Source organism: Taudactylus pleione, unplaced genomic scaffold, assembly GCF_031769625.1.
Source record: "Taudactylus pleione unplaced genomic scaffold, aTauple2 ptg000897l, whole genome shotgun sequence".
Taxonomy (NCBI): domain Eukaryota; kingdom Metazoa; phylum Chordata; class Amphibia; order Anura; family Myobatrachidae; genus Taudactylus; species Taudactylus pleione.
In genome coordinates, this window is record NW_028285298.1 from 1,872,603 (window position 1) to 1,896,058 (window position 23,456).

A 23,456-nucleotide genomic window follows, 5' to 3' on the forward strand; every position below is an offset into this window, starting at 1 on the left:
GAGGTTGCAAAAATGGTTTAATAAAATGTATTGTTCAAAAAACATTGTGATGTAGAGTTGACCTCAGAGTAACAGTAACAATAAGACCTCTGGCGACAGAGCACATTCATCCTGCAACTTAGGACGGCGCTTTAAGCATTAAACTACCGCAGTATTGAAAGCTGCGCAGGTCCAAAGGTCAGGAATTGACTAACGCAAGAGTTCCAAAGAGGAGAAGTCACAGTGGGCAGAATTATAAGGGTTATTACCCTGCATCTTCCACCTCCGATCACATACACAGGCTATAACTAGAAATCTGAACAGTCTGATCCCAGATGTATAGCACTTGAAGTCACTTATGCAGAATTTCATGGTGACCGCAGCCTTCATATAAAAATACATCGGAAAATCAGCCACTCAAATCATTATCTCTACAGTGCTCTGGAGCCGTGGGATCGCTCTGGATTAATCAGCACTGTTCGAGATAGGACGAGCTTAGTTTAAATTACACAGGAGACAATACACAGGATAACTACATTAGTGCAATCAGAAGTAAAGTGGCTGGTGACAAAGTCTCTAGGAGACAACTTGCAGTTAACCCAAAACATGTCCAGTACGGCGACACGCAGATATGGCGCAGCTGGCGAGATGATCCAACATATAATGCAGCTCTGACGCAAATATAACACTTTGCCTCTAATGCCTACCCAGTATGAGGTGAAGGGTATTCCAGAACAAAGTCCTGTTGTCATAACCGCAGAAGGAAGGGTAGGGAGAATTTAATAAAATATATATTAAAAAAAATAAATAAAAAAAAAAATTAAATAAAAACAAACCCATCTCCCAACAAGCACCAAACGAGCAAAACGTTCAACCTGCCCCAATGAGGGAAGACGTTTAAATAGTTCCAAGTGTGAGGAAGTCCTCTCCGGAGCAGTTAAGACATGGAGTTTCCAAGTTGCATTTCATTCGGCATTGGCTGGGAGAACATGTTCTTGTGATTAAAGGCTGGAGGGTAGATAGCAGGTGCAGGTCCCAAAGGGGTAGACATGTAACCCTGGTGCGTCACCTCCTGCGGCAGAGAGAAGACGCCCATGTGAGGGTGGATTGCATGCGGCATGTCATAGCTTTTATATTCATGGTCAATGACGTGCCTCTTCCCTTTCTGACGGCGATTGCAGAACCAGACACGTACCACCTACAATTAAAAGGAATGAGAATTAACCAAGCACAAAGGATTATTGTATACCCCATGTGCTCATACAGATATCCTGAAGACCTGCACCTGGTGAAACCGGATGGAGCCTCTAATAATCTTCTTGAAAATTTTCTAGAATAATATCTTCCAAAATACTTAAGGTGCCCATCCACTAGACGATTAAGTTGAGCGATTGTTCGATCGTTAGTGTTCAATAATTTGCAAAAAGGCCTAAAAAACGACAAGCGATGCGCATGCCCGGTGGTCGTTTAGACATCTATCATCGTGCAAACATGCTGGACAACCCGACGATATCATCAGGTTGAGCATGTTTCCAGATGATTGATGACCCTGCACTGAACGACTGCTCGGTCAGTGTAGGCTCATCACACGACTGACAAACGACTGCACAATTACAATGTCGTAATTGTGCAGTCGTTTTCAGATCTGCAAGTGGATGGGCACCTTAAACCGCCGTGTTTTGCCAGCGTTCTGTAAGATTACCGCAACACACACACACAAGTTACTTTTCAAATATATTAGTCAGGTGGGATCTTTGGATCCCTCTCTGGAAGCCTATAATTGCATGTGTGAGGCACGATGGCCACGCGTGTGCAGTAAGTAATACCCCTATTACACTAAAGTCCCTGGTCTGACCCGGGATTTGGGACACTGTTCCAAACCCCTTTCACACCGCAGCATACCCTGGTAATTCCTGGATCAGCACCATTTACACTCAACACTGGTGCAGTTCTCTCCTGCTGGCGCTTTGAGAGGACATCTCCAAGTGCCGGGAAACCCAGAACTCCCCAGGCTGTAAACGGGACTCTGGTTGGACGACCCTGGTTACCTGTTTGCACGGGTCATTCCTGTGTTAAACCAAGCAAGCTACCCAGGGTAGCATTGCCAGGTCACCCTACCCAGGAATCCAAGTCTGACCCCTTTTACAACGAGCTGTGAACCAGGGTTGACACTGCAGTGTAAAAAAGGGGTTCAAGACAGGTTGGAACCCAGTAGTATAGTTATAGCATAAGCCATCTCTAGCATTTACTCACCAGGTCAGGCTCTTATAGGAGCCACTGCCCTGGCAAGAAGCTTTTCATGGATTGCCCCAAAAGAGTAATCCCTTATTGCTACAATAAATAATTATAATAGTGATGGGCAGAAGAAATCTTTGTTCTTCTCAATCACCGACAGGCTCTAGGGCCAGATCATGGACAGGGTCTTCTCCAAAAGTAGGTTTAAAATTCCATGACACTTTAACATGACCAGGAACACAACTGCTCAGGAGCAAGTGTAATGCCAACAGCGTTCACACAGGAGGCAAAGCCTTAACATTAATCAAACATAGGGATAGATTTTATAAAGCTTCTAAAAAACAATATAATAGAGAAATCATGGATAGAAGTTTATTGGTTGCTATGGGCAACACCACCACTCATCTGTTTCAGAAGGTTTAGTTAATCTAACCCATAGACTTGCCCTCAGGGGACATTCCAGGCATTAGAGACTTACATCTTTCTCCATGTTGAGGTCCTGAGCAATCTGGGCCAGCTCCTGAGTGCTCGGCTTGACGTTCTTCATGAAGTAGATCTCCAGGCTGTCTTTGGCTATGTTTTCAATGCTTGTCCTCCGTTTCCTCTTTGTAGACTGAAACCAGGTCTGCTGCCGATTGATCATCTAAGTCCATAAACAGAACAGATCATGACTTGTAGCCTCCAATACCCTGACTTACTTAACATGAGAAATTTTGGTTTAATATGGACTCTCCCCTCAATGCATGGCTAATCCCTGACAAACATTTCCTAACTCCAGTCTGCAGGGAGCCCTAACCATGCACGTTTCACAGATTGCCTCAGTATCACAAGGGAAATAATTAGCTCCACCTGTGGAGCTTTAAAGAAAAAAGGGAGGTGTCAGCCAGTAATTAATACACCTGTGAACCAACTGGTAGATCTGGAAAACCTGCACTGTTAGACTGGAGGACTGGAGTTGGGAAACACTGACCTAGACTGTTGGGCCATTCAGCAGTATGCATTTATGCACATTAATGCATGAGGGGTATGCGTTCCGTGACACAGTCCACCCCAATTCTTACCTCTTGAAGGTTTTCATTGTTCTCAGCTTCATCTAACCAGCGATGCAGAAGAGGTTTCAGTTGACACATGTTCTTGAAGCTCAGCTGGAGGGACTCAAACCTGCAGATTGTTGTCTGGCTGAACATCTGTCCTACGGTACAGAAGACAAGTCCTAGCATGATTACAGGTCCATGGGCTGGTATAGACATTGAATAGGTCATGTGCAATAGTCAGCGGTGGGCAACATGCCTTGTAGGGCTCCTTAGAACCGCTGAGCAATATAGATGGGAGTAAGGGTAGGTGTGAGGGTCTACCAGTGTGGGCAGTACAGGTGGCAGCAGGGTAGGTGTGAGGGTGTACCAGGGTGGGCAGTACAGGTGGCAGTAGGGCAGGTGTACCAGTGTGGGCAGTACAGTTGGAATAGGGTAGGTATTAGGGTGCACATGAGGAAGTATGGCACTTCCTTCAGTACAACACTTCCTCAGAGATATAGATAGAAAACTTTTAAACAGTCACTTCCAGTCAGCAGACATTGAGGGTAGAAGGTGAAGGATAAGAAGCAGTAAGTTGCAACATAATTAATACCAGTAATATTTAATCCTTATCTTGACTAACTATTGTGACCATTGAGGAGTTCTGGCAGACGCCGGGCATTGTCAGCTGTACAGTAGCAGCAAGATGTCAACTCAAGTCACTGCCACATTGCTTAAGAGGAGCCAACTAGCACAGACTAAGATAATACAGGAACCCTGGCCGGTCTCCTCAGCTGCACATCTATAATCTGGATGTGGAGTTTTAATGTGTGAAAAGAACATTAAGAAATGGGAGATACTATATACAATATATTACCCTTTCCCTTGTGACTAAACCAAAAATATCAGCATCTTACCATACAAGACTCCCAATGCGTAGCCAACATCCGCTTGTGTGAAGCCCATAGACACTCGCCTCCGCTTCATGTCCTTAGCAAACTGCTCCATGTCATCCTGCGTGGGGACCTCCTGCTAGAACAGAAGGCATGAGACAACATGCAGGACATTGCTTCACACTTAGCTGGTGCAATGCTGGACCATCCTTACTGACTACAGTGACAGCTGTGGGTGAGGGGTAGTCAATAGGTATATTCTGTCCTGACAGATGTCTGGGTCCAAAAACTCATGAAACAGCACAGATACCCAAACCCAATTCTTTTTGGGTTTTGCAAAAGACACCGAGGGGTATATTTACTAAAGTGCAGGTTTTTTAGAAGTGGAGATGTCCATAGCAACTAGATTCTACTTAACATCTAGCACCTTCTAAAACACAGGTTCTCAAAATCAGTCCTCAGGACTCCAAACAGTGCATGTTTTCCAGGTCTCACAGAATCACAAGTGAAATAGTTTTGTCCACCTGTGGATCTTTCAAAATGTGTCAGTGAGTAATGAATACACCTGTGCACCTGCTGGGTGACATGGGAAACAACCTGTGTGGGGTCCTTAGGACAGAGTTTGAGAACCACTGTTCTAGAAGATAATAGTTAGAATGTGCTTGGTTGCTATGGGCAACATCTCCCTCCCAAGAGGGGTGTGGGGAGTGCATGTTTAAAGACCTGCAGCCTTCTATAGAATATTTTGGTTGATGAGGACTTTTCCATTCAGTGCATGTCTTGTGGGTTCTTTTTACTGTTAGGCATAGCCTAGAGCTGGTTTGCACTATGGTGAAGGAAACCACTGATTGTGGTTTTTTTTGTTTTGTTTTTTTTGGGAGGGGGGGGGGGGGGGTTTGGGGGTTGTTGTTGTTATACACAAACAAACACTGGGTGCCACAAGTTTGGGAACCACTGAGCCAAGGCGGTTTTTTTCTCTTTAGTTTCCCTCTACATTTTTAGAAACAGACATCTGTAGGGACTCCAGGTCCAATGCAGCTGTAATAAAATGCTACTGTAGGTTATTGTGGTAGGTTTGGCAACAGTGCGATTCTGCGGCAGATTCAGTTCTAAAGGCCAAAATAAATAAAAAAAATTATGTGGATACACATCTATAGTAAATACAATGGCTTTGACCATGAATTCTCCACCAATAGATCCCTTTGGTTTCTAAAGCCTGGCAAACCCGCTGCTTAGCAAGTCTCATACCATTGCCTATGCAAACCCCATGCCCCTCTTGCTCTTACCAGTGACCTTAGGAGGTGCCAAATTTAATTTAGCTTTTCCTATTGACAACTGTAACCTGGACCAAGTGAAGTCATGCTATTCTCTAGAGTGCAAAGTACTTTGTTTTCTGGTTATTCTATTGTTTAATAGTGGGAATGATACAATCTGACTAGATAAAGAGATTAACAAAACCTAATTTGGTGCAATACAATGGTGCAGAGCCGCAGTAACCAGAGGACTCAGTACAGGTCTCCCGAGCAGACTACTAGGTTGATTTTCCTAGCTCCAACCATTTCCTGAATTTACAGATTTTGGGTACAAGTAGCTCCCCCTCCCCCCCAAAAAATAAAAAAAAATAATGAGGGGTGCTGCAGGAGTTGGCTCACAGGTTTGTACATCTCAAATACCCATAGTCGGTCTCTGACAAAACATTTATAGAAGCCAACACATAGGTTCCAGTGGTATTAAAGTCTCATTACCAGATACAAGGTATCAAATTGGATAGATACAAAGTTTACAGCTTTTTACTTGAACTTGCTGGGAAGTGCTCAGGAGTCCATTTACAGGCAGCAGAGGGGATAAGGACCAGCCGCAAAAGTAGTAGGGATCAGCCACAGCAGCAGAGGGGGTAGGGATCACCCTACACCACTTTCCATATGGTCAGCACTGGTAGGGAAGTGGGAGGGGGGGAAATCACTTACCGTCACATCCTCCCCATCACTGGGCAGCGGCTCCTCCAAGTCTCTCGGGCTGCTGGCCGCGGTCAGGGTCACGGCTGCGTCACTACTCTTCTTGGCCGCCTTCTTAGGGGGGGCGCTGTTGCAGCGGCTGCTCTCCTGGCTGTAGGTGGTCGTCTCCGCCGGGCTGTCGGGGCTGTGACCGGCGGCGGGGGCTCCGTACACGTTTGCCTCCGGAGTCCCTCTCTGGGTGTTGGATGTGTTAGGGCTCCCCAGCCAGGAGTTACTCCAGCAGTGGGGGTAATAATTGGTGTTAGGAGGGGCGGGGGGACATTCCTCCTCTCCCTTATCCTCAGTCCCATGGCTTTCCTCCTTTATCTTCCTCTTTTCCATGAGCTCCGGGGACTCCCCCCTTACCTGGTGCGGGGAACCACCAAAGCTCATGGGGTGGCTGGGCTCCACCTGTGGAGCACTGTTCCAGGACATGACTTGGTGGGAATGATGATCCCCTAAGGCCTGGACTCCCAAGTCCACATGGTTCTGTTTCACAGCTGAGAAGAAGTAAGCCTGGGAGTGGTGAGGGTAACCCCCAAACCCTTCCTGCATCAGCCCAGGGGTCAGGGTGAAGGAAGGGTAGGCTTGTTGACCATACATGGCCCCAGAAGTCCTTGCCAAGTCCCCTTGTGTTCTGAAACTTCTGATCGCTCCAAAAAGACAGCCCAAAGTCTCCTCCGAGTCCGCTAATTAAATCTAGGTGGGGTCTTCCAAGTGCTTCAATTCAAATGTCTGGTGGAGAGGAGTTACCAATCTTCTAGCCCCTTCCAGGAGATGACCATCAGTGAAAGTGTGGAACTAAAATATTAGTGTCCGATTATCTGAGTCCTCCCTTCTCTGCCCATCAATGGACTAAAGACTCCTCTTCCGAGATGAAGACATTTAAAGGGGCTATTTACACCGAGCAGGGGGGTTGCAAGCCCCCCCCCTTTTGATTATTATGTTAATTGATCTCATTAGCCATTGGCTCCTTTTGGAACAAATAATTTGAATGAATGAACTTCATCTCATTCATGTATTCATGGCCCTGAGTGGTTATTAAATGGAAATGGCTGCAAGAGTTATTTTATATCTCTCTCTCTGGGCAATGGGGAAGCATTAATTAACCCTTAATGATCACACACGTGAGGGCCATATGCACATACATAATCATCAGTCTTTCCAGGCATCTCCATATTAAATACTCAGCAGGTCTCTCCTTTACACAGTGATTGGCCCAGACCTCTGCTTCTTCCCCAGATCATTGTGATCTATTTCCCAGCCATTAGGCACAATAAAGCCATTATTTACCAGCAGCTGCTGATATTCATCATAGGACAGACTGCGAAGCCTCTAATGAAGCACAACACGATTTAAATTCATTTATTATTTTTGTTTGCAGTAAGAAAAGTTGTCCTGTTCCCATTTATCGCCAGGTTGGACTTGTTTTGGTGATTAATAAACCAAGAAATGACAATAAGACATTTAATATAGGGTCATTTATCCCTGCCCTATGTCATTTATTCACAAAGGAAAACGGTGGCTGCTGCTGCTGTGGAACTACAAGTCCCAGCATGCAATGTTACCCTGCACATGGAAGCTTGTTTGTGTTTTTTCAGTTTTCCTGTGTGGAGAATGAGACAGTTGGCCATATACTGCTAAGCAAGCAGCGCCCCCTAATGGGCAGGTTATCTGGAAAAATTGCAGATCACGGTTGTGTGGCTCATTGTTGGTGCTCACTTCAACGTGGAAGTTTGCGGTCCTGGGGGCTGATTGATGACGGAATTCGCTGTTATTCGCATCATTTGGCTACACACCCCGCTTACAGTACACATTAGACAGCGGGGGCATAGGCATGGAGATGTGGCGCCATGAATTACGTCACCATGCAGAATCCTTGGCACCTCACATTCCTTGGCACCTCACATTCCTTGGCACCTCCCACCTGCACCTGCTCTTTAGCAAAATATAAGTAATTATGCCCTAAGCTGCCATACCAGCAGCTGCAATATTGCTAGTTATTGAGCCAATAATAATTATATTACATATATAGAATTGTTTTTCTATAACTCCACCCATAGTTTATGAACCTAATTTTTCCAGAATAATAGCCCTGGATAGAAGTGTGCTAAGCACACCCTCTCATAAGTACCTACCCACCCGGGAGCATCGCCCTACCGTAATGCTCTCAGGGCCTGATTCAGACCCGCTCGCGAGCGCTGAGTGCTCGCAAGCTGGTCGATGGTGCCCAAGTGCGCATGCGCACGACGGAGGTGGCTCCGTCGTGTGCATGCGCGAGACCCAAATAACGCTGGCCAAGCCATCGTTAAGGGTCTCGCACCAAAGGGGGCGTGCTGTCGATGGTGATTGGGAACACCTACCGTCTGGGTCCGGCCCCACTGACATCACTACTGATGTCAGTGGGAGTGCTGTTGGCTCTGATAGAGCCAAAAGCACTTCTGGGCTTGCGGCAGCGAGACCCTACCGCAGGGTCTGGTCGCAAGCCCGATGGCCATCATCATGGCCGCTCGCTATAGCTGTGGGTGGTGACCCACAGCTATGCGAGTGGCCAGGAGGCCGCTCCAAAATGAAGGAGGGACGGCCCTGATTCAGAGCGAGCGCTCTCTCAGAGCGTCCGGCACTGAATCAGGGCCTCAGTGTCTTTGCAGTGTTTTCCTGTGACCCATGGTCTCTAACTCTACTTGCCATAAATGCAAGCCTTGACAAAGCTAACTAAGAGAAATGCGCATTGGCGTCTGCCGTGTGCTGGTCTATTAATATAAAATATGCAACACATATATATGTTGTGGTGTGAAGACTAGGAAATGCTATCCATCAGATATTACTAAAATATAAACAAGAATTGCCGTAGTAGCAAACAATATGTAAAGCGTGTGAGTCCACGGGGATATCAGAAACAGTGCAGATGGCACTTCAGTAATACCGATCCCGGCATCAGAGACTGTTAGACACTGATATATTAGATATATGTGGCCTTGCTTTAGAGCAGGGGTGGGGAACCTTCTTCTTTCTGCTGAGGGCCATTTTGATATATATAACATTATTCGCGGGCCTGGTGCAGATCACACCCCCTCTCCGTATGACATCACACTGGGACGGGGCCACAATCACCAGTGATTACATCAATGCCCGGAGCATCCTGATGATCATCCGGGGAGCTAAAGGGCAGTGGTGTGACCATCTGAAGCGTCCTAAGGACGCTCCAAGCGGCACTGCTGCATAGATTCTGGCTGCAGGGTGACATTCTAGGCACCCTGCTATCCAGATGAGGCCAGCAGAAAAAAGCTCCGAGGGCCAGAGCAAATGATTCCGCTGCCTTATACGGCCCCCGGGCTGAGGTTCCCCATCCCTGCTGTAGAGATATAGGTATATTAACATTACTTGTACTCCGACATATGGTAGTTAAAGCATAATATAAGCTAAATACTGCTGCATTCTAAAACAGACTACACGGAAGGTCTGATTTACACTGATACACTAATGATTATTTCCACTAAGCTGCTGCAGAAATAGGTCAGTTCTCTGCTCCTGAGATAGGTACAACCAGCCTTTCACTACTGTCTAAAGCTGGGTACACACTGACAGATACATTGGGCGATCAATTGATCGGCCAATGTATCTGCTGCCCGTCGGGCAGTGTGTACCCGTGATATGTCGGTGAATGTTGGCATATCGCATTGGCTGTGCGGCACAGCCGATGGACAGATATGTCGACCAGACCGCCCGTACAAACACCGAGGAGGTGGGTTGGGACATGCCCCCCGCCCGCCGGGACACGCCCCCCTGGACGCCGGGCACAGATGATGGTTGTTCAGTGTGTACGAACAACCATCATCTGCAGATAGATCTGTATAGTGGGGGTCATTCAGACCCGCTCGCGAGGGAAGTTCACTCGCAAGCGGGTCGATGTTTGGGGAATGCGCATGCGCACGACGGAGGGAGCTCCGTCGTGCGCATGCGCGAGACCCGGCGAGCGACGGGCGCTTCATCGCTAGGGGTCTCGTAGCAGACGGGGCGAGCTGTCGATGGTGAGTGACAGCACTCCCCCTTTGGTGGGCTTGCCGGGGGCATGGCTGCCAGACGGAGGCGTTCCCATGGGAACGCCTACCGTCTGAGTCCGGCCCCACTGACATCAGTAATGATGTCAGTGGGAGTGACTTTGACTTTGACCATCGCGACCATCATCATGGACTCTCGCTATAGCTGTGGGTGGTAACCCACAGCTATGCGAGCGTCCATGAGGACGCTCCAAAAACAGGTAGGAGGGCCCTGATTCAGAGCGAGCGGTCTCTGGTCAGAGCGTTCAGCTCTGAATCAGGCCCAGTGTGTACTACCAACTAATGATACAATAGATACTTTGTATATTAATATGTACCTCCTATTAAGAGATACTATTTACATCAGTAAGCAGTCAAAACACATAGGCTCTCAATTTAGGAATAGATTCAGTGAACAACATCTATATCTGTTGGATTGATTAACTATTACCTGGAATTATTTAGTTTACATGGACAACAACACACACAATTTAAAATAACATTATATATTTATAAATAAAGACAGCACACGACGACCTTGTTTTTAAACAAAATTTTCGCAAAATTCTTTATTTTCTTATCACTCTATCTCTGAATTGAATAAATATATTTTTTAATATTTCGCTTTATGAGGCCCTATCTTAGGGCACATTGGTAACAATATGCCCCCCCCTCCACGATTACATGAGAATCCCCGGCAGTGGGGGGACCTGTGACACGATTGATGCCGAATCGCGTCATTTTGGCCCCACCCCCTGCTTTACAATGCCGGGATTATCGGCATTGTGTAGCGGAGTCGGGGCCAAAATGACGCTAGCGCATGGTCACGCCCCCGCTCCGCCCACAACAGCCGGCCACACCCCCGATTTTGCCAATCAGGCTGCCCTCTCCTGGAAGGGGCAGCCAGAGTGTCGGCATCTCTGCAGGGTATCCCAAATTCGGTCCTCAAGGCACCCTAACAGTCCAGGTTTTAAGAATATCCATATTTGTGCACAGATGGTAAGATCAAACTGACTGAAGTACACATTCATATTGGCTACTAAGTGATGACATCACAGCTCACTATTTATACATAGATTAGTTACAGGGGTTTATATACATGTCAACATCAGTTGTTTATTACAAGTTAATATGTATCAAAGTGGACTATTTAAAATAGAATTAAGTTTTATCCTAACCCAGTTGAGTGAATGCCATGTTGGGGATTGCAGTCACCTATCTATTCACATGGAGGTGGCACTAAGGTTGTTAGTTTAATTAATCCCTGATCAATGTGATTTATTCAGAAACTAAAATTGTGGTTGCTAGGTGGAACTACTAGACCCAGCATGCAGTGTTACTTTGTGCAGGGAAGCTTGTTTTTTTTCCCTATTATTGTGTTCTCTGCTGTGGAGAATGAAATATTTGCTGGTGAAATATATATATATTCTTCACCACTAAATATATACTGTCCAAGCAATGGGAAGAGTCAAAAAGTGTGTGCCAATACAGTACGGTAATGTCTAAATCCCCTTCGCGGAGAGGACCATGACATCATCAGCCAGTGTCCAGCGTCATTCTCTACCATCCAAGTGGGCATAGAGGTTGAATATAATATAACCTTGTGGCCTTAATGGGCATGGAACCGCACTTTTGCCCTCACGTCACTTCCAGGTCCCCAGCATGAAGGGGAAATAAGCTCTACCTATACATATGCAAACCACTCAGACCTCTAGGACTAGTCTAGTGACAGGAACAAAATGGCGGGCATCGGGGAAGGCCCTATTCCTCCTCAGCTTCTCTCTCCCCCACATATTCCCTATGATACTATGCTAACAATGGATTCCTGGGGACATTAACATATCAGAGACAAAACATTCCAGGAGTGCTACTTCTTGTAAGTGCCAGGGAGCCAGCATTAGCATTAGAAAGACACACGTGGGTCCAGCAGCCTCTATAAGGACAGAGCGCTGCAGTCACCTGTCACACAGTATCTGCCTGGAGCACCGATCCTGGGCTGCTTTACAGTCAATCCAGGTAACTGGGCAGGGGGGGGGGGGAAAACATTTTGTGCTGTGAGGAGGAGTTGGGGGGGGGGATATCCGATATAAACAGCACTTGTATTTGCACCCCTTGTAATGTGACATGGTTTGGTCTGCCACAAAGTTTGCATTCTGGAAAAATCTCCTTCTCCCTGCCCCATACATCACTCCCAGAACTGCACCGCTCATCTCTAATTCTAATATACACTTTATACACACACACAGGGGATGATTTATTTAGAGTTAGGTTTTGCCAGGGTGCCAACCAGCCAGTGGCGAATCTATAATGGGTGCAGGGTGTGGGGGCTCCGCACCGCACACACTGCACCCATATTATTTTAAACTTACCTGTCCGTGGTCCCGCGTCGGGTGTCAACAATGCTCAGAACACCGGAAAATGGCCGCCATTTTTCTGGTGTTCTGTGCATGCACAGTAGACTCCGGGCACACTCTAGTGCCCGGAGTCTACTAAGGCTCCGGTGGTTGGCTAGCCACGTCAGTCGGCTGCCAGCCACCGGGGACAGAGGAGGGGGCCCCGCACGGGAAGTCCTCTCTTGAGACGCCCCTTCAACCAGCGGCTCCTACCTACCTGCATGTGGGGGGCTGTCGCTGCTGGCCTGGGCGGCCGGATCCTTGTGCCTGCATGCGCAGGAGCGTTGGTGGCACTGTGCATAACATCGGCTTCTAGGGACTGCAACCGCTGCAGCCCCTACAAAGCCATGTATGGCTGCTAGAAAGGCAGAGCAGCGGCTTCCAGTGGAAGCCACTCTCTGCTAATCGCAGCCCGGACTGACAGTTCCAGCGATAGAAAACACCTCCCCCTGCGGCTTCCCATCCTGTGTGTGACTGGCAGGCAGCGCTTCCAATGAACTGGCAGATTTTACTGGGGGGCTGCAGCTCTGCTCACTTGTGATATCTTTGTGGAACACCAAACCATGTCACCCTACAAGGGGGGGGGGGCAAAATGGAAGCAAGCACTTTATTTTGGCCGCCGAGATCAGTGCAACTGCGGCAAAGTCCACAGTCGCTGACTATGACACTCCTGCGCCGGGCTAGCCACCCCCGTTACCACATAGGAACGACAAATGAAATGGCCTCACTCTGTGTCCAAATTTGCTCTACGACTTTCGGCAGTAACCATCAGGAGAGAGATTTTTATATTTTATATTTATTATTACCAGTTATTTATGTAGGACACACGTATTCCGCAGCGCTTTACAGAGAATATTTGGCCACTCACATCTGTCCCTGCCCCAGCGGAGCTTACAGTCTATGGGACTGATTCAGACCCGGTCGCAAGCGCTGAGCGCTCACAACCGGGTCGGTGGTGGCCCAGAGAGCATGCGTATGACGGAGCCGGCTCTGTTGTGCGCATGTGCGAGACCCGGATAGCGACTGGCACTCCGTCGCTCCGGGTCTCGCAACAAAGGGGGCGAGCTGTCGATGTTGAGTGACAGCTCGCCGGCCGGGGGGGTGGCTGCCCAAATCTCTCTGGGGCTTGCGGCCACGAGACCCTACCACAAGGGTCTCGTCGCAAGCCTGATGGTCGCGATGGTCTTGACCATCATCCTGGCCGCTCGCTGTAGCTGTGGGTGGTCACCCACAGCTATGCGAGCGGCCAGGAGGCCGTTCTAAAAAAACAAACCCGGCCCTGATTCAGAGCGAGCGCTCTGTCAGAGCGACCGGGTCTGAATCAGGCCCTATATTCCCTATCACATGTACACACACATACTTACACACTAGGGTTCATTTTTGCTGGGAGCCAATTAACCTACCAGTATATTTTTGGAGTGTGGGAGGAAACCAGAGCACCCGGAGGAAACCCAGGCAAGCACAGGGAGAATATACAAACTCCACACAGTTAGGGCCGTAGTGTAAATCAATCCCACAACCTCAGTGCTGTGAGGCAGTAATGCTACCATTACACCGTCTGTACTGCCCACAGAAATAAAGTGGACGTAGATAAAGTACCAACCATTCAGCTCATAACTGTTACTTTACAGACTGTGTTTGAAAAATAACAGTTGGAGCTGATTGGTTGGTACTTTATCTACGTCCACTTTATCTCTCTCCAAAGCTTAGTACATAGACCCGTTAGTAACTGTTCAAGGCACGAGAGGGAGATTCAATTAAAAAAACAACTTTGTCCTACTGTCTGTGGATAGGGGAAAATGTGGCAATTTACAGGGTAAAATCACTGAATAACTAGGAACAGCCTAAAATTACATTTCAACTTTATATTTTTCCTCAGTGAATTTCCAAAATCAATAAAGTGCGCACTTTTTTTTTATATTTTGGAATTTAAATTTCAGTTCAGTTTCTTTTTCACTATTTACAAAGAGGAAAAATAAAAACGATGGGTCCGATTCAGATTTGGGAATAGAGGGCCTGATTCACTAACGATCACAACTGCGATTACACACGCAACTGGGCGATTGTTGCGTTATGCGTATGCCTCGCAGTGCATGAAGACTCCATTGCGATTGGGACTGCACAGATCCATCGCAGAGTGATTGACAGGAAGTAGCGTTTGGGAGTGATGACAGGGGGGCGGTGAAACGCAGGCGTGCCAGTGCTTTTAAACGTTGTTACAGGGGCGTGCATAAATGAGCCGCTGCGATGCCATACACAGCTTGGGCTGTCACTGCGTGCTATAAGAGTAGCAATTCCTGAGTAAGGTCTGACCTTGTGCAAGTGTGCGTGAGGCTGCGATGGTACTCGATTGTACCGATGGTTTCACAGTCTTGCTAAGTATTACGGATGTGTGTAAGGTAAAGTGGGCGTCCTTATTTTAGGCTGCGTATGGCATTGTGATTGCAATCATTAGCATGTCATCGTGCGCAATCGCTATTGCGATCACCATAGCGATTCTTACTGAATCAGGCCCAGAGTAAGATAGAGCAAGTGACTGTGTACCTGGACAAACCATGTTGCAATGCAAAGTGTGCAAATACATACATTTATTTTGCATGCAGGGTAAATAGTGGCGGCTTTTGCATGTAGCCCACAAACGCTGGACAGCTTTATTTTTACACTGGTGTAACCAAGGTACACAGGGCCTGATTCAGAGCCGGACGCTATTTGCGCTCGCTCGTTCAGAAAAAGGGGGGGCGGCTATTTAAATTGAGCGCTCGCTCTTTGCGGTCTGTTGACGCCTCTATGTCTGAGCGAGCGAACAAAACATGCGCTCGCTATTTTGTAAAGACGCCCCCTGGGCGCTCGCATCCTACGTCATCTCCGCTATTTATTTGATTAATCGAGTACATCGAAAGGCGTCTGAACTGCTCGCAGTGCTTGTGGTTGGATTTTCCTACCGCAATCATGTGAACAGTTCAGGCTAAGAAACAACCAAGTGACGTGGTCGATGACGCTGCTTTGTTAATTATGCACACCCTTAAAACGCCCCTTTTGACCGTTTGGCACGCCTGCGTTCGGATCACCACTCCGCGTTTTCAAGCACCTTCCCCTGTTACCACCCACAAACGCCTCATCCTGTCACTCAAATTAGCAGGCACTCGCTATTTTGCGAGCGCTCGATTTCCGACCGCAATGACTGGTTGGCGCATGCGCCTTACGACCCATACGCATGCGCAGCTGTGCGAACATCGCTCGGAGTGAACGAGCGGCCGCGAACGAGCGGCTCTGAATCAGGCCCACAGTTCTTAAGGTGGGTACACACTATACAGATATATCTGTAGATGATGGTTGTTCGTACACACTGAACAACCATCATCTGTGCCTGCCTGCAGGTCCCGGCGACCAGGGGGCGTGTCCCGCCCCCCTCCTCGCGGCTGCTGACCGCCCGTATACACCTGCCGATGTACAGATATGTCTGCAGACATGGAAAAGATAGTTTATATAAGCATGTTGAAAACTGTGAAGGATGTCTGAAATATAGGGCCTGATTCAGAGCCACTCGTAAGTGGCAGCTCGTTCGCTCCGAGCGATGTTTGCCCAACTGCGCATGCGTACAGATCGTTATACGCATGCGCGAACCAGTCAGTGCGGCCGAAATTCATGTGTTCGTAAAATAGCGAATGCCTGCTATTTTGAGTGACAGAATGAGGCGTATGTGGGTGGTAACAGGGGAAGGTGCTTGAAAACGGGGAGTGGAAATCCGATCGCAGGCGTGCTTAAAGGTCAAAACGGGCGTTTTAAGGGAGTGCATAATTAATCCAGCAGCGTCATTGACCACGTCACTTGGTTTTTTTTAACTCAGAACTGCTCGCAAAATAGTGGTTGAAAAAACCAGCCCCAAGAATAGCTAGCAGTTCATACGCTGGTCGATGTACTCGATTAATCTAATAAATAGCGGACATGACGTATGGTGCGAGCGGCATGGGGGCGTATTTTTCAAATTTACGTTCGCATGTTTTGCTCGCTCGTTCAGACTTAGAGGCGTGAACAGTCCGCAAAGTGCGAACGGTTCATTTGAATAGCCACCCCTTTTTAGAAAACGAACGACCGCAAATATTGAACGGCTCTGAATGAGGGCCATAGTGTCATTTATATGAGGGAATAATAGTGTAAGCAGATGTGTGTGAACAATGCCTGAGACCACTTAGAATGAAAACAAAAAGATATAAATATATATATATATATATATATATAACAAAATAAAAACAACAGGATAAAAGAGTGACAATGTTCCCAATAATTGTGTTTGTTATACAAAAGTAAATAATGATGGAATGAGACATTATATAAAAACTGTAATTATGAAAAAAATATAGAAATAAAATGCGTGGAGAAAGACAAATAATGAAATAAATCAGCAGTTTACATTGGTAATGTTTAAAACTCTTTTTGATGGAAATTTGGGTGCCCGCTGCCAGTGTGCAATGCTGTGGGTGGCTATCCCTGTCTTACCCTAATCCCTGTTGGATGTTAGGTGTTGAAGATAGTCTTCCATGGCTGATTAAAACCAGGTGAAATAGCACTTTGGTATCTGGAACTAAGTGGAACACGTCCTTGTTCCACTGTGGCGCTCTAACACAGTGACAATATGGAGCCGCCCATGCCCAGAAGACCAAACGGCGGCCATCTTGGTAAAGGAGAATGCTTCAATTATGGAGCATTCATGGAGGCAGGGCAGTAGCAGGCTCCATATTTAACATCTAGAACCATGATGTTCTGTTCTGAGGGCAAAGATGGACCTACCCAGTTCTACAAACATAGATTTGTGCAGAAGGCGGCTCAGGGGATCCTCCCTCCTACCGGGACATGCACTACTTACCAGGTGAGTCCAGGAGAGTAGTGCTAGTCCCGGAGGGAGGGGGGGACGGGGTAGTCCATGATCCAGCGGAGCCGCAATGCAACATGGGCATATGCATTTATCATTTTTGTATGCAGGGTAAATACTGGCTGCTTCTGCATGTAGCCCACACATGCTGGACAGCTTTACTTTTGTCCTTTAATTTAGATTCAAATTTGTACACTCCCCTCTCAAATCTTGTACATCTCCCCCACGTGCAGCATGGTTTAGCCCAGGGATGGGGAACCTCAGGTCCGGGGCCATATAAGGCCATTGGAGTCATTTGGTCTGGCCCTTGGAGCTTTTTTTTTTTGGCTGCAGGGTACCTTAAATGGTACCCTGCAGCCAGAATCTATACAGCAGTGCTGCCTGGAGCATCCTTAAGATGTTTCAGATGGTCACACCACTGCCCTTACAGCTCCCCAGAGCATCCTCTGGATGCTCCGGGCATTGCTGTAATCTCCGGCGATTGTGGTATCGCCCCCCGTGTGACATCACACGGAGGGGGTGTGGCCTGCACCGGGCCCACGAATAATGTTATATATATCAAAATGGCCCTCTGCAGAAAAAAGGTTCCCCACTCCTGGTTTAGCCCATGGGCAAACAATTAGCCCCCATTTAGTAAATATGATACCCGCTTATGTACATTCTGACAATTAACAACATTTATCAGCGTTGCTTGAATCCAGTTGGGTTTGCTACCAGCACTGCAAGATTACAGATGCCACGGTGCAATTTGTAGTCATCTTTCTCTCCCCTTATAATCTGGTACATTACTAACAAAAGAAACCGGGACGAACACAGTCTTCATGAAATTTTATTCCAGTGTATAAAATGCTGTGTCTGGTGTGAACCGTACAATCTTATCTCTGGGTCACACATATAAAAACACCGATCTGCCAGGTGCTAATCCTGGGATTTTATAGAGTACACAGCGGATATAAAATTTTATTCAGTGACATAAAAATAATGACACAGGTGACAATGAAGACATTGTTTTTTTTTTCCCTATTAATTCGGGGTATGTGAACTTTTACAAAAACCCTTTTGCCCCTCCCCCCAATTATTAACTTCTTAGTACCTGTACCCTTACCCCCCCCTCCCCCCTCCCTCCCCGATTCCCAAAAACACACAATATTCAATATATACGTTTTGTCAGAAATGGTTCACCAACTGGAGGATGGGCTCACAGGCTGCTGATACACAAAACACCCCAAAATACGACAATGACATGGGCACCGACAGCAGAGGATCATCCCTAACAGTAAAATCATACATGGCCATTAAACGTAGACAGGATGTGGTATCTACAAGAGGCTCTTAATCCCGGGGTGCAAACATCCCTCTATGGACACAGCAGGGTATTTCATTCGGGGTATACAGCTCACCTAAAAAAAAATGTGGATAAAAAGAACGCACCTGTATCAAGAAAAAAAAAAAAAAGAAGCATCTGTTGCTATATTAACCGGGAGCAAACTGGTTGCAGGTAGTGATGCCTTTTAGTGACCCAATGTAATTCCAAGCAGAGGTGGAGTACAGATTTTTTCGAAATCCTATGTGGAAATTTAAAGTGAATTTCTCATTATAATGCATCACTATTAACATTCAATATGCAAATTGGCAGGAATGGGCATGCTTCCGTGACCTCATCTCGGGGGTTTGGTAAATGACCACTGAAGAGGCAAGAACTGGGAGAACACACAGAGTGGCGTTTACGAAAACTGGCGCTCAGGTACTTAAAAGGTTTTGCAGCCCATAGCCACCAATCCGGTGCTAGCTTTCATTTTCTAAGCTAGTCCAGAAAAACCACAGGTGATTGGTTGCTATGGTTTGCAGAAGTAGCAGAACTGCAGGGGGCGTGGCAGATGCGGGCCCGTAGGTCAAACTGGCCCAGGTCGCACCACATAATTTTCTTTGGAGGACGCTCTGCACCTGACTGGGCATGCAAGAGAGCGGCATTGCTGGGTCATTGCCTACAATTAGCTGTGGGGCTCTGCGTTGTTTATATCACCTTTTTTGAAGTTACCTGTTCGCCCGTTTCCATAAATTTCCCAATGTATCCAACACTGTTTAAAAGTGTCAACAATGCAGCACTGGACCCCTCCCTTTTCCAGGTGGCCCGATGAGTGGCGTCACTGCGGCACGTTTCCTTGCCACGGAATAATGGAGGAATTGAAATGAACACTTTAGTGCAACAAGAAGTAAAGTGACTCAGGGACATAAATTAGAATCTCTTGGAGACATTGCAGCTGGGCGAGCAGACAGTTTACACATAAAAAAACGACAACGGAAATACTACCGACTTTAAGCTAAAGAATTTAAAGTCCAATCTACTAATAAGGAGAGGAGAGACAGCGTAAAGAGACAAACACAGATATAATATATGCTGGGAATTGTAGGGTTAAGCCAAGCCGTTGGCCGGTGAAAGGAAATCTCGGGTTCTTCTGTTTACCTATGAGAGCACCATTGAAAGCCTCTCGGTGATATTAATTATTATTAGATCTTACAGAATAAACCCATAAATCCTTTGTGTATGCGGCTGACATTGAAAAGCAATATAGGGCTGATTGGGCAGTTAGCAAATGGATGTACATCACATTCTGGAGGCGGCCATTTTGTGTAAGGAACCAATATTCACAAGGCAGCGAATCATTTTGCTAGGGTCACAGAGAACAGCACTGTTACCTAGTGAACTGATAAGTCTGCATCTTCGTGAATATTGGTTACGTGCACAAAATGGCCACCTGTAATGTGTGTCGTGACAGGAATGGTTCTAATTCAAAACAGGTTGACGATGAACATAAATCCCGAATCATGGAGCCTTGTAATTAACCAGAAGGGAGCACATAGTATTGGTGGGGAAGGAAAGGAGCAAAATAAGGTCTGATTTATGTCACAATAATAGATTATATAGGGGTCTATTTACTAAGCTGTTTTAGGAGATAAAGTGAACGGTGATAAGGTACCAGCCAATCAGCTCCTAACTGCCATCTCACAGGCTGTGTTTGAAAAATGGCAGTTAGGAGCTGATTGGCTGGTACCTTATCTCCTTTCACTTTATCCCCTAACACGGGCTCTGATTCAGAGGCGCTCGCAATTTGCGAGCGCTTGCTCTGAATCAGGGCGGGCCAGTTTTCCTTTTGTTTCGGCCTCCAGGCCGCTCGCTAAGCTGTGGGTGACCACCCACAGCTTTAGCGGGCGGCCTGGCGATGGTCGCGATTATCGCGACCATCGGGCTTGGGACGAGATCCTTGTGGTAGGGTCTCGTCCACCGCAAGCCCCAGTGAACTTCCTGCTCTAACTTCCTGACTGGTGATGTCAGTAGGGCCGCCCACAAACGGCAGGCGTTCCTTCAGGAACACCTCCGTTAGTCCAGCCAACCCCCTGCACACCTACAAAATGGGGCGAGCTGTCAATCACAATCGACAGCTGCCCTGTCTTGTAGTGAGTCCCGTGGCGAGTGAAATTTCACTAGCTATGGGGCTCACGCAAGCGCAGTGCACACACCACGCGAGCGCACTGCCCGTTTATCGACCCGCTTGCGAGCGCTATGTGCTCGCGAGCGGGTCTAAATCAGGACCACAGTTTAGTAAATACACCCTATGGCTCTACAATGGCTGGATTTTGTATAAGTTAACAAATTTGATGCTATAACACTGTTAGTCAACACCTTGATTTAAAATAATACATCCACAATGATACTACCCTTATATATATTTTGAAACAAGTTACATTTAGGAAATCAAGTGCACAGGAAAAAATTAACTGTAACCCATAGCAACTACCTCAGATGTTGTTAAATTGATCGAGATTAAAAAACCAAAAACGGTCAGGAGTATTCAATTGTGGGTAATATCTGCAATGAGCTATCCGCATGTTGTTGGGTTGGTCGCAGCGGAATCACACTGCGATCGCTAACGTCACCAATTTCCCGTCGCACTTGCTGTCGCCAATGTTTGGGTACCGTATGCTAATGCGATGTGCGTAGCCGCACATGACTGTGAATTAAATATGGGCCTTCGAATTCGGTTGGACGCTATTGGTAACAGTTAATATTTTCCTGCGCGCTGGCTACTACATAGAATGTCCAATGTTTACATTATTTATGTAAAGGTGCAAAATGCAAGTCCTTATAGAACCATTACTATAATAATAATAATAAATACAATCTCCCTTTACTTATTGCTATCCAATGCAACAGATGTACTCTAAATACACTTTATATACATGATTTTGGTTCTCTGTAGAAGTGGAAATGAAATTAAAATAGAAGTTGAAAAATACAGGTATGGGATGGAAGACGTATCCGGAAACCCAGTATGTGTATTATTAACGAACAGCGGAAAGGAAAAAAAAAAAAGTAAATTAACGCAGCTGCTCTGTGATCATTTCATGGTCACAAAATGTCTCCTCCCGCAGTCACTGAGAAGAGCACTGCTAGATTATTTAATGAGGAGAAAGGCAGTGGGGAGGGGGGGATATATGGGTCATTGTTTATATGTAATTTTGTATATTTTAGGCATGATGCTGTACATGATGGCCCAGCTATTCCAGACAATAGATCCCATACCTGTATTAAGGGACGGCATTAGGCAGACCCAGGACTGTGGGCACCCTAATTGGCATGACGCTCGCTTCCGATTCTTATCTCAGCAGGCTGGAGATGGGAGGCGGCATCGTCTGCTCTTCAGCTGAAGGGGCTATGTATCAAACCTTCTCAAGAGGGCAGGTGCCCATGGCATCCAATCAGCTTATAGCTATCATTTCAAAGACTATGCTAGATAAATGCCAGAAGTTGATTGGTTGCTTTGACAACTACTCCACTTGATCTCTCTCCAAGGTTGGATACGTTTCCCCCTCATTATTTTAAAGAGCCTTATACATTGGGGCCATAGACAAGTGCCTAGGTCTGCCTAAATGCTGTAGTTGCCCTGGCAGATCTCTGTTTGAAAAACACATAGGGGTCTATTTACTAAGCAGTATTAGGAGACAGAGTGAAAAGTGATAAGAAAGTGATAAGGTGCCAGCCAATCAGCTCCCAACTGTCATCTCACAGGCTGTGTTTGAAAAATGACAGTTGGGAGCTGATTGGCTGGCACCTTATCACTTTCTTATCACTTTTCACTCTGTCTCCTAACACTGCTTAGTAAATAGACCCCATAGGGATTCATTTAGTGTTAGGTGCAAATCCAGCTACTGGAATGCAAAATTTGCACGGCGCAATATATTTTGCCCCGCCGCAAATATTACACCCGGCAAGATTTGCACCTACCCCTAAATGGACCCTATAGCATGGACCAAATTATTACTGTGGGTAGATGTATCAAACCTTGAAGAGCGCTATAGTGAAGAGATATAAAGAGCCAACCAATCAGCTTCTGACATTTTTCAAACACAGCCTGTAACATGGCAGTTAAAAGCTGATTGGTTGTAACTTTGCGGTCTATTTACTAAGCAGTGTTAGGAGACACAGTGAAAAGTGATAAGTCTGTTTAAGGTGCCAGCCAATCAGCTCCCAACTGTCATTTTTCAAACACAGCCTGTGAGATGACAGTTGGGAGCTGATTGGCTGGCACCTTAACACTTTCTGATCACTTTTCACTCTGTCTCCTAACACTGCTTAGTAAATAGACCCCTTTATCTCTCTCCACAGTTTGATACATAGCCCCCTGTATCTCTTTAAGAATAAAACATAGCGTATGATCGGACCCTGGTAGTCTAGAAAATAATGCACTAAAGTTAGTCATTCAGGAATAAGTTTCGATGTATGGTATAATAATAATATTAATAATAACTGAAATCCATGCAGATGAAACCTCAAACTTTCTCATTTTAACATATTTTTTTTTTTTTCTCGGAATCAGGGAAACCATAGTGACAAGACAAGAATATGACCAAGTATATGAACCAAAACTCAAGTTACACCAGCAATGAAATCTCTTCGCCCATTTCATACCCGGACCCATATTTAGGAAAACAGAAACACAAGATTATATTCTAGATCTATAACAGGAATGACAGGCAGGT

At 46.4% G+C, this 23,456-nt stretch overlaps 1 protein-coding gene across 2 annotated transcripts; it reads right to left on the reverse strand.

The window, feature by feature from the left end:
- On the reverse strand, positions 1-7,049 carry LOC148474063 (POU domain, class 5, transcription factor 1.1-like). 2 transcript variants are annotated; one of them, XM_088459113.1, is made up of 5 exons: positions 6,088-7,049; positions 4,145-4,259; positions 3,276-3,406; positions 2,693-2,857; positions 1-1,177 (listed from the first exon to the last, which is right to left on the reverse strand). In XM_088459113.1, exons 1-5 carry the CDS (start codon positions 6,715-6,717, stop codon positions 917-919), a joined length of 1,302 nt encoding a protein of 433 aa, XP_088315239.1. In that variant the 5' UTR covers positions 6,718-7,049; the 3' UTR covers positions 1-916. The 2 variants fall into 2 exon arrangements, with proteins under 2 accessions (XP_088315239.1, XP_088315241.1); XM_088459115.1 differs by having other exon boundaries at positions 4,145-4,256; positions 6,088-7,046.
- Positions 7,050-23,456: the final 16,407 nt, after the last annotated feature.